General features: G+C 37.5%; 1 protein-coding gene across 1 annotated transcript in view; it reads left to right on the top strand.

Moving 5' to 3' along the window:
• The window catches only part of fdxr (ferredoxin reductase), a 41763-nt gene that overhangs the window by 26738 nt on the left and 2458 nt on the right, over window positions 1-12567 (top strand). The window contains exons 11-12 of the mRNA XM_067430395.1: window positions 10519-10690; window positions 10984-11157. Of these exons, the coding sequence (XP_067286496.1) occupies window positions 10519-10690; window positions 10984-11157 (346 nt within the window). The remainder of the gene's footprint in view (window positions 1-10518; window positions 10691-10983; window positions 11158-12567) is intronic.

Below are 12567 nucleotides of genomic sequence, written 5' to 3'. Positions count from 1 at the left end.
TGGCTGTATGAGTTAACACAGAAGGCATCATAGCTAATATCTCAGCATCATTAAGTGGTTGAATTGCAAGGTACTCATCACATCTCTCAAGGAATGACATAGGGTCTTCTCCCTCCAAACTGCCAAACCTTGGGAAATCCATCTTGATTGGAGTTTTAAAATGTATAGGATGGGTCGGAGTATCTGTGGGTAGTGGTGGACTGAAGTGCGGTGTAGATGTCACAGTGTGGGTAGAGTGAATTAAAGATTTCAACTGAACATCTCTTCGTGACATACAATCCATCATTGCTTGTCCTACTTGCTGTATACTCTTTTCTAAGATTTCTTTTACCTGTTGGCATTCAAACTTGAGTTCATTGGGCAATGTCTCCTCCAATCGCTTGATCCGTTTATGATGGTCCTTCTGCTGGGAAAAGAGGTTCTGTACCTGCTCCTCCATAACAGTCAACCTGTGATTTTGCTTATCAATATCATGCTGCACGTCATTAGAAAACACACCAAAAGATTTCTCCAGATCATCTATTTTAGACTCTATTTTGCTCACTCTTGATTCCCAACTGGAAGGATCTTCTGCTTGAGGAGGTGGTGGAGGTGGTAATGGCAAGTATTGAGAACTGTCTTCATGCCCCCCATCCTCTACTTCATTATCCAGATATAAATGACTGAGAGATTGAATAAGGTCTTGTACTGGTTCTCGTCTGATAGTGAAAGGTGCAGTGGAATAGTCTGGTTCTGAAGTATTCTCACCCTCTGTCTCATCACATCGGTTAGCCATTGTGTGTCAATCTTATAAATCAATTATAAAGGTGAACCTAGTCACTCAATGTTCTGGCTCAACCCCAACGTTCACTTAAACCTTCATACATTAAACACAAGGACTCATAAGAAGCAAAATCAGTCTGGTCAAAACCAAATTAACCCTCTACGTTCTCCAATTTGGTTTTAGGTTTTACCTTTCAAGTCCCTGTTTGGGCGCCATTTTATGTAACACCTATCCTTTTTATTTTAGTTTAAGTATTACATGTACTGAGGGACCACACAGAATAATTTTGCTCATGAGTCAGATGTATTAAGTATAAGGGCATACATACAGAGATTTAACAGGATACACATCCCAATTGGTAAATAGAGAACAACAAACAGTCCAGTACCCCAAACCACAGTCTTTCTTTTAGGACCAGTTAGGACCATAAGCTTTACTCAGTCTTTGTGCAATTTATAATTTTGAGAAGATATTACTTCAAAGGTCAGGATGATTCCACCACTAAGTTCATCTGGAAGAGAAGGCCTCAATGTCTGAAACTTAGCTTTGGTCTACCGCCAGGTAACAGTCAAACAGTAGTTGAAATCAATTCTCTCCATTCCATCTTCTCAGTTGTATAATCCCCCAAGTACTCCATAACTGCCCAGAACACAAACCCTCTGTAGAAACATTCAAACAAACAAACAAACAAACAAACCAACAACCCATAACTATATACTACAAACCATAATTAGCAAAGAAAAATAAAAATAAAAATAAATAATTACTTACAGATGAGCTTAGAACTATAAAGTTCCTCAACCAGGGCAAAAGCCATGAGGTAAGCATCTCCGTGAAGGTAGAGGATCAACTTCCTACTCTTTTCTCCTTCTCCTATCCCTTAAATAGGTAGGCCCTAGCATGTTTCCAACCAGAGCGCCCCCTAATGCTCAGGCGAATATTAGCACTGCTTTACTGAGAAGCTATTAGTAACAGAAAAACTGTTACAGACTGGGAGTTGAGCTTGACTCCATCCTCAACCCGAAAAGGCCCCACAAGCTCATCTATGATGATACCAGCCCAAACCAGTACTCCACCTCCACCTTGCTGGCGTCTGAGTCGGACTGGAGCTCTCTGCCCTTTACCTCATTTCATCAGTCCATAAAACCTTAGAAAAATCAGTCTTGAGATATTTCTTGGCCCAGTCTTGACGTTTCAGCTTGTGTGTCTTGTTCAGTGGTGGTCGACTTTCTGCCTTTCTTACCTTGGCCATGTCTCTGAGTATTGCACACCTTGTGCTTTTGGGCACTCCAGTGATGTTGCAGCTCTGAAATATGGCCAAACTGGTGGCAAGTGGCATCTTGGCAGCTGCACGCTTGACTTTTCTCAGTTCACGGGCAGTTATTTTGCGCCTTGGTTTTTCCACACGCTTCTTGCGACCCTGTTGACTATTTTGAATGAAACGCTTGATTGTTCGATGATCACGCTTCAGAAGCTTGGCTATTTTAAGACTGATGCATCCCTCTGCAATATATCTCACTATTTTTGACTTTTCTGAGCAAGTCCTTCTTTTCACCCATTTTGCCAAAGAAAAAAGGAAGTTGCCTAATAATTATGCACACCTGATATAGGGTGTTGATCTCATTAGACCACACCCCTTCTCATTACAGAGATGCACATCACCTAGTATGCTTAATTGGTAGTAGGCTTTCCAGCCTATACAGCTTGGAGTAAGACAACATGCATAACGAGGATGATGTGGTCAAAATACTCATTTGCCTAATAATTCTGCACTCCCTTTATTGTGGTCAGAATTTTTGGCCCCCTTTGAGAATATGAGCAAAGGTGACTTTCCAGACTATTCAGATCGAGTCTCTTCAGAGATTTGGAATAATTCAATTAGGAAATAACCCGCTCGATTTGTAGGAGTAGTTTTAGGATCTCTTTTTGAACTTTTTGAATAGGGCTAAACGATATGGACAAAATTTAATATCTGGATTTTCATGCGATCTCGATATCGATTCAATACGATATGACTACGTGTTCGGTGAAAACCAAGCATTTCTCAGAAAAATAAAAAGATTTAAGCCTACATTTCAAAAATTTGTGTCAGAAAATGTATTGTTTTTAAGCCTTTCGCATGTACGATCACACAGGGATATTCAGTCTAGGCTTTAGCGAATGATCAAGTGCATCACATGATCAACTGCTAAATCCAAATGTTGAATTTAGCCAGAGACATCTAGGCGTGCTCAGAGCTGTCATATATCACAACTTTTCAGTGTTTTCAACCACATACTGTTTATTTTAGGTTTCAAACATATAAATTCACATAATTACTAAAAAACAATACATTAGAGTTTGTAAAATACACACTGATGTCTCTGGAAGAGGTAATAATAATAATCCTTTTCATTATAATTCGACACGTTTTATTCAGATACACACATTGTGTAAGTAACTTTAATGTTTACTCTATTCTATTCCCAGTTCACCAGCCACTTACTTTTAAGTATTTCGGGAGAAATGGATGAATTCACGTGTTGTAAACATAGAGGTTGCTAATCCAACAGATCTGATTCTCTGAACGGCGGCACAAACTAACACTGCGGCGCCCAGCGCGCATACAGCTCAACTAACGCGATCGTTATAAAGGGGTTTAAACAACAATATACTTCCACTTGCATGTATTTGACATTCGGAATATCAGATATTTCATGCCATAGCTAACATATTTGTGAATATTCTTAATAAAAAAGGAAAAATGACATTCATTCAGCGCTGTTTCTGCTGCGGTGTGTCACGTGACAAGCAATGACGCGTCACCATGGAAATGCCGTCCCCCTCTCACAATATAGTTCCCACGTCCCTGGTAAGTGTGCGCATGCTTGGCTTCATTTTTTTGAATACACGCTTGTATTCAAGGGCACTCGTAAAACTGATGTTTTATTTTTGTTGCTTTTTTCGATAGTAATATCTTAATAATAATAATAATAATAATAATTAGTTCGATTTATATAGCTCTTTTCAAGGCACTCAAAGCGCTTTACATTGAAGGGGGAAATCTCCTCAACCACCACTAATGTGCAGCACCCACCTGGATGATGCGACATATTGCGCCAGAACGCTCACCACACACCAGCTGATTGGTGGAGAGGAGACCGAGTGATGAAGCCAATCAGGAGAGGGGGATGATTAGGAGGCCATGATGGACAGAGGCCAATGGGCAAATTTGGCCAGGATACCGGGGTTACACCCCTACTCATTATTGAAGGACATCCTGGGATTTTTAATGACCACAGAGAGTCTGGACCTCGGTTTAACGTCTCATCCGAAGGACGGTGTTCTTTGTCAGTATAGTGTCCTCATCACTATACTGGGGCGTTAGGACCCACACAGACCACAGGGTGAGCGCCCCCTGCTGGCCTCACTAACACCTCTACCAGCAGCAACCTAGTTTTCCCAGTTGGTCTCCCGTCCAGGTACTGACCAGGCTCAGCCCTGCTTAGCTTCAGTAAGAAACCAGTCTTGGGCTACAGGGTTATATGGCTGCTGGTTGAAAAGTTGAAATCTTGAAAGTTCCTATCTAGATATAGATACGATAACGATACATCGTTCAGCCCTATTTTTGAAGCATCAAAATGTTGCTTAGACTGTCAATAGAGGGACAGAAATCTTTCCCATTTTATTAATTATATCTACATCTGCGTTCCGAAGATCAGAGTCAGTCCAAATTAAATAGCATTCTCGACAAAAAAATATGTTTGTTTGTTTTTTTCAGTGCAAATTCAAAAAGATCAAGATACAATTCATTGACATGCTAAATAAAAAAAATTAAGTCTTGTTTTCTGAGAGATTAGAATATACAATAAATATACAATCCCTTACAAACAAATCCTGCTTCATACAAGATAATATTCAGGACAAAAGTTTGGACATAACGTGCCTTTCAAAGCTACTGTTATTTCCAAAAAGCTCATAGCTCTGGCCGTGGTGGTGGCCGGACTGTTTTCTCCCGCAGTCATTTGGATCTCCCTGGGTGGTCTTCATTTGAAGGTTTGGGATTTAACTGTAAGCTCTCAATGACAGTACTATCAACTGGCCAACCTAATCAAACTAATGCTTCATTTCAGAGCTGTACAATCTTCTTTCAACTTTTTGTGCAATCTCTTCTAATATAAAAATACTTCATGTTAATAATCCTTCCTGCCATTTTGCTGCATAAATCCTGCAGTCATTGGACAGCTTAATCTTCAGGGAACATATTGATGTTCGCACACATATCAAGGGGAATATTCTTGACCATTACTGAGTCTGCCTCTCTATGTGCACCATTTGTGAATGATCTGGGTGTATCTGACCATAAGGTCATCATTTTCCATGGAGCTATCTTTTCTATATTTTCTACATCAAGGCCAAAAGTGAAATATGACTTCCTTAGTTCATGGCCATATTGTACATGCATTAATCCAATAATGTAGCCAGGTTTATTATCACAAATGTTAGGGGGGTTCGGGGTCATGCTCCCCTGAGAAAATTTTGATTTCTATGATCTACATATGTGTATTTTAAGATGTTCCGAAGGCCAAAAAATTAGATAAAAATAGCTTGAAAACCATGGGTGCGTCTCAATCATCTCACTAGTCCACTATTCAGGGCACTGATTAGGACATAAGTCAATGGGCTGACTCCCTGATCAGTGCCCTGACTACTGAGGCCTTTATGGGTCTTGAGAGAGGAAATGACATTGGTGATTATTGTGTTTACCATGAAAATAACCTAAGAATTTGTCCGAAAGTAATACAAATTTGTCTAAATTAATCCAAATGTACTATAGAATTACCATTTTGAAGTCTGACTGTGCCAGAAATTAAATCAGCATCCTTTAAACCCCCTAAAACCACTCACATATTGTAGAAATTGGCCATAGTTGGCAAAATATGTGGTCAAAACATATCTAAATTAGCATCTGGCAGTTTCTTTATGCTCGAGGTGTACTAAACATTTTCAGGTTCAAAATGGGGCTGTATGGGCTGGCTACTAGACTGATCCTGATAAGAGTTCGCAAATATAAACAAATCTCCCTCTATTCCGCTCGGATTGAAAAGTTTCCCTCATTACACATCCATGCAATCATGGCAATGCTCCCACCCATGTCAAATAACGAATTACTGGCTTCCTATTTCCACTTGTATTGAGTATTAAGTTTCCCTCCTCGCACACCAGTGCATTCAATGAATTGGTCCTACCAACCTGAAATATCTCATTACTCCACAGATCTCAGCATGTTCTCTTCGCTCCACAAACACTCATCGGCTCCATCACCCTCGGGTTAAGACCCTGTGATCCTCCCTGAACATTCGAGGGCTCCACAAACACCTAGTGCTTTCAAAAAGGGACTAAAACATACCTGTTTAGAAAGTCTTTCAATGTTTAAATTGCGTTGTGTTTACATTTTTGTGTTGATTTTAATTTAAATCTTAATTCTTAATTGCTCTAAGGCCGTGTGTCCACCAAAGCGTTTTTAGCCAGCTGAAAACGCCTCGCTGTGAGCGTTTGAGAGCGTTTTGGCAGGTAGCGTTTTTTTTTCTCCTCAATTGAGGCTTGCTTGTTGTTATGATACAGAAAATCCGCGGAGGTCTTTCTAATTTCACAGGTAATTTGTTCCTGTATTGATTCTATATAAAATTGCAGATACAATGTAAAGTATTTGCTCTGGCATTTGTTTTAAATCATTTTGTTCCTTTATTATTGCTTGTTGTCATCTGATGACGACACGCAGAATGTGGCGGTTGGTCTGTGTTGTGTTTGTCCCGCCCCTACTCCACTGTGATTGGACAGCTGGGTGACAAGTGACAGTGATGAGCGCTGCGTTTTACTCAAAGTTGAACATTCTTCAACTCTCGGCGACCAGTAAAAAACGCTGAGCACTCAGCGCGTGAGCGTGAAACACTCGCTCAGCGCCTCGGTGCGCTCCAGGCGTTCTAAAAACGCGGCGCTCTCATTGAAAACAATTGAAAACGCCAGCCTGCAGCTTGAAAAAACGCTTTGGTGGAACGCCTTAACTGCTTGATTTTATTTTTTCCTCTCTCTGTAGCACTTTACCATATTAAAGAAAATCTCAAAGTGCTTTATAAATAAAATGTATTATTTATTATTATTATAAAGTTGATACAGTTAATTTAGTAATTCATTTTATTTGGATTTGGAGCAAGTCAAGCCAAAGGCTAGCCTGACAAGCCAGACCCACATCAAGATGTTTGGTCTGGACACTCACCATTGACAGCTCAATCTGAGGGGCGGATAAACGGTTGTCTTTCAAACTCCCTCTGCACGCGATAGGATAGCGCTACACCAACCAGAGCAATGGAGGTGAAACGGAGCTCGCTGATAGATTAAACATTCGCCGTATCCAGTCGGCTAAACTCCGAACACATCTTCCCTTTTTAAGAATGACTTCAGTGCCGCTCTTTGTTCTTTTCTCAGAGAAAAGCTTAACTCCAAGTCTTCCAGAGTCGCGGTCAAAGCTGATTCGAAAGACCGCCTTTCGCCAGTTTCTATGTTTACTAGAAGCACGCAAACGCAACTCGGCCGCCGTCATTATGGCCCCGCCCACCGACTCTATACACGATGTGATTGGGCCGTCCAGATTTTGAGGAACACAGCTCAGAAGGGTATTGAGAGTTCCTAGACCACAGGCGACAGTGGCTAGGAAACAAATCTCCACCAGGGCATGATGGAGAAAAATAAACCTTAAGAGAAACCAGACTCTGTCGGAGTGCCAGTTCTCCTCTGGCCTATTAATTAATTAATAGACAGTGTATGATTATTATTCTGGCAACCTTACAGGTCAGAAATCATATTAGATCGTAATATTAGAAAGTTCAAGTTAACACGCAAGAGACGGGTTTATTGAGGATGACGCGTCGATTAAACAAAAATAGGAATATTCGAAAGATTGGAGTCATCACGCCGGAGACATTGAGTACGAAAATTCAGCTTTTTAATTAAGTAGATTTTTATGAACCCATTGGTAGATTTTTGTTCTTGTATTAATCACAAGATTTCTCATCTCAAACTTTAAGCTATTTTTTTTTTTTTTTTTTTTTGTAAAATTAATTAAAAAGTTACAGATTTGTTGAAAATTGTAATTTCAAACTTTGAAGTGTCACTAACACAACTCATTGTGTGCTTGGAACATGTAGAGAACATATTGACGTGTTCCCTTCAATTTATTCCTTACATTTTCTGTAAATGGTTTTAAAAAGGGCTTTTTACCTGCATAAAACCTGCAGAATCCCTGTCTTTAGTTCATCACTCATTCTCTATAGTTCAGGTCAGGGGATGGTCACGGCAGGAGCTTCATTTTGTGTTCAGTGACACATTTGAGGGTTGCTTTTGATGTTTGCTTTGGATCATGGTCCTGATGGAAGATCCAGCCACAGCCCATTATAAGATTTGGTAAATACTGCTGCTATTAACTAGCCTGGCTCTTCCCCCAACGTACTTCTGCTCAATTTTCATTTTCCTTCAGTACTACTGTATGTACAATGTATATGTATGTATGTATTCCTTTCTATGTACAAATGAAATGTACGAGAGTCTGGTAAAACCAGGCTAGCTATTTACTAGAATCCAGCTGTATTTCTGGATGTGGGGTCATTTTTATCTCTGTTTAGACCAAACCCATCTGATCGGTTTGCTGCCAAAAGGCTTGTGTCTGAAATATACTGGAGTTTGTTTCTGGATGAGTGAAAAAAAGTCCTAAAAAGCCTACTTACAAACCCATCCATGTAGTAATTAACAATACGATGTGGCGTTTAATTTATTAAATTAATCACTCATCTGTGTTGGCTTAGAAATTAACCAAAAGATAATTTAAAGACATTGTGTTAAATGAGAAAAGTTTTGAATAGACATTATAAAACATTACTCATAAAATGTAGTCTACTCAAAACACTTATTTTTTCATTCAACATTCAATTTATTACAGAATACACAAACAAATGTTTAGGCTACAATGTGGCTATAACATATTTTCATTATTGTTTATCATAACATAACATTTCATTCAAAACATGAAATGCTCTGAATATTTTCTGAATCCAAATTTAGATTCGGAGTGTTTTTTAAACTCGTTTGATCAAATCTCTGAAATGAACCAACTCAAAACACTGACTAGTCACAGCTTGTACTAAAGAATGGCCAAAAAGGGAAAGCAGAACAAACATGCTGTAATCATATTTATATTTATTTTACAGAAATCTAAAGAATTTTGTCCATCCAATCTGTGAAACCCAAAAGAGGATGTTATACATAATGATAAAGAACAGGAAATGATGCTGTTAGGCTCCAAAAAATAAAACAAAGAACTGTCATGAATGCATTTATTAAATATAATAAGTTAATACAATATATAATAATTAATAATATAATTTAATAAGGCACATTGACAGTTTTTGCATAGTGTAACAAAGTGGTTCAAAAGGGAATTACGAGTATTAATGCATTACAAATATAAATATTTTGTTAAAAGTAATATCTGAATATAATATAACTGAATATAAATATCAGTTAAAAGTTATTAATAATTAATGTAGGTGAATTAATAATACAATCAATAATATTAATGAAAACACCGGTATTGCTGATAACACTGGGGGTGCAGTTTCGCTTTTGAATGAAAAACGTATCACGATTTCCACAAAAATATGAAGCAGCACAACTGTTTTCGACATTGATAATAATCATAAATGTTTCTTGAGCAGCAAATAATCATATTAGAATGATTTCTGAAGGATTGTGTGGTACTGAAGACTGGAGTAATGATGGTGAAAATAACACATTCAGTTTTTAATCATATTTCATGAATAATCAATGTGTTGTCCAGCCCCAGGAATATTGCTCTGTTCATCTTCTTACACTATATTCATTATATATGTAAGGGATAATGTCCACCCAGCCGGTTGTTATCGCACCAGAGTGATCAGGACCCGAAGCGGAGCATCACTCTGAAGGGGTTTATTCTGCGATAACAACCGGCTGGGTGTACTTTATCCCGCTTATTACACGGCTACTAGTCTCAAATAAATTAGACACAAAATATTGTCTTGAGATTAAATATTTTATTAGCTCTTACGCAAAGCATCCGCAAAGAAAAACAGTTCCAACCTGCTTTAAGCCTTTATCTATTGCTGCTAAATGTTGAAAATGAATGCTGAAAGGGTTAGTTCAGCCAAAAATGAAACCAAGCCTATGATTTACTCACCCTCAAGTCATTATAGGTGTTTATGACATTCTTCTGTCAGACAAATACAACCAGAGTTATATTTAAAAAGTCCAGGCTAACGTTAATCCAAGCAGTATTGTAACGTTAGCTGTTTTTGAAGTCCATAAAAAATGCAGCTGTCCGTCAAATAACGTGCTCCACACGGCTCCGATGGGTTAATAGAGCCTTCTGATTCGAATCGATGCGTTTGTGTAAGAAAAATACACATATTTAAAACTTTATAAAGGAAACCCGCCTTGAAGTCTTCCATTGTAGCCATGGCTGTTTAAGTATTTAACAGCCACAAGATGGCGCCAGTGTTGAGCATAGAAGTAGAACCGGTCACGATAACTCGTAGTACCCGGATGAGCGGTTGTTATCTGGAAATAACATACCGCTGGAATGGGCGATTGACCAATCAGAATTAAGTATTTCACAGAGCCGTGTAATAACAAGCAATATTTCCATGATGTAATGTATCTCTTGCCGTCTCTGTGTTGTTTGTCAGGGTTTGGGCGATGGGGCGCGTGCGGTGGCCACTGGTCAGCTTGAGGACGTGGAGTGTGGCCTGATCATCAACAGTATCGGCTATAAGAGCATTCCCATCGACCCCGCTGTGCCTTTTGACCCCCGGAAAGCCATTGTGCCCAATGACATGGGAAGAGTTCGGGACACAGCTGGTGAGAACATTGTGGGAATGGAAATGTGACCAATGGCACACAGCTAAAGCGGACCTCTCCCACTTTAACTTTCAAGAGAATTCTAGTTTCTGGTTTACTTCTGGAACTGAGTATAATTGTCCTCCAAGCCTCTCATATCAATTATGCTACAGTAAATCATTCTTTGAGGTCTTATGTTTATCACTTTATTTTCCAATACATCAAAAATATGTCAGTTTTAGTGGAACAGAGGTGTTTGTATATAATCGTGGAGTGTATTATTATGTTATGGTGTGTGTTTGTATTTTTGGCAGGCCTGTACTGCAGTGGCTGGGTGAAGCGGGGTCCGACCGGTGTGATCGCCACCACCATGAACGACAGTTTCGATACGGCACGTGTTGTGATCCACGATATGGAGGCAGGCCAACTGGATCTGTCAGTCGACAAACCGGGCGCACCAGCAATCACTGCCCTTCTGCAAACACGAGGTCATGTTCACACACACACACACACACACACACACACACACACACACACACACACACACACACACACACACACACAAACACACACACCAAACCTAGTGAGCTGTAGTATCCTTATAAAGTCAAACGAACATGTGGCTGATTAGGACGTACGTCATACAAATGCTGATCCTTATTGCTGCCAGTAGATTGTGCATTAACATATTGCTCAACTAGAGATGCCATATTTTAATATGCTTAAAAAACATACTTACATTTTTTTTTTTTACTATTTATTGTGTCAAATAGTCGATTTTTTTATGATCAAATATAAAAAAAGAGTAAGTATATTTAGACATGAGTAGTGCCACGTTACGAATAAAAAATATGATTTTCAGAAAAGGTTTGTAACATTGTAAGGATAAATCATATTTTGAGAATAAGTGAAGGCGTAATATTGCGTGAACAAAGTCTGAGAAATATCACAAGCAAAGTCATTAATACAAATCGTTTTTATTATTTCAGTTTTTAATGTTTTTTTTTTTTATGGCAGTAAAATGCTGAGCAATGGTTTTTATACATAAAAAAATTCAATATATATAAAAAAATATTTATTTACTTTTTGATAATTTATTACTTTCAACCTGGCACTAAATGCTAAGAGAAGGCATTTTTACATTAAAATGTAATGTTTTTATTACTTACCTGCTGAACAAATGCCTTTATACATTAAATTAAATGAATGCATAAATCAATACAAATTGTGTTTTTTAAAATTCTATTTTCATTTTAATGTTTTTATTTCAACGTGGTACTAAAATATTGCGCAAAAGGCATTTATACATTTAAAAACTATCAAAGCACTGATACATATTAAACTGTAGTTTTTTCATAATTTTGTATTATTTTAACATGGCACTAATGCTTTTATGCTAGGTATTTTTACATTAAAATAAAACATTCATATTTGCATTTATAAAAATTGATTTTTTATAAATATATTTTAATATGAATGTTTCTATTATTTTAACAAGATACTTACATGCTGAACACATGCCTTTATACATTAAATAAAATAAATAAAATAAAATGCATTAATACAAATAGTTTTTTTAAATAACATTTTAATTTTATTGTTTTTATTTTAATGTAGTACTAAAATATTCAGCATTTATTCATTAAAATAATCAATACATTAATAAAAATGAAATTGTAGTTTTTTCATATTTCATTTTTTGTGTGTGTGTATTTTAACATGGCACTGAAATGCTAAGAGAAGGCATTTTTACATTAATATTAAAATAATACATTGCATTAATACAAATAGATTTTTATATTATTTTAAGTTTAATGTTTTTATTACTTACATGCTGAACAAATGCCTTTATACATTAATAATAATAATAATAATAGTAATACATTAATACAAATTGT

This window comes from Pseudorasbora parva, chromosome 21 (genome assembly GCF_024679245.1).
Source record: "Pseudorasbora parva isolate DD20220531a chromosome 21, ASM2467924v1, whole genome shotgun sequence".
Lineage (NCBI taxonomy): Eukaryota > Metazoa > Chordata > Actinopteri > Cypriniformes > Gobionidae > Pseudorasbora > Pseudorasbora parva.
This window is presented reverse-complemented; position numbering and strand designations above follow the sequence as displayed.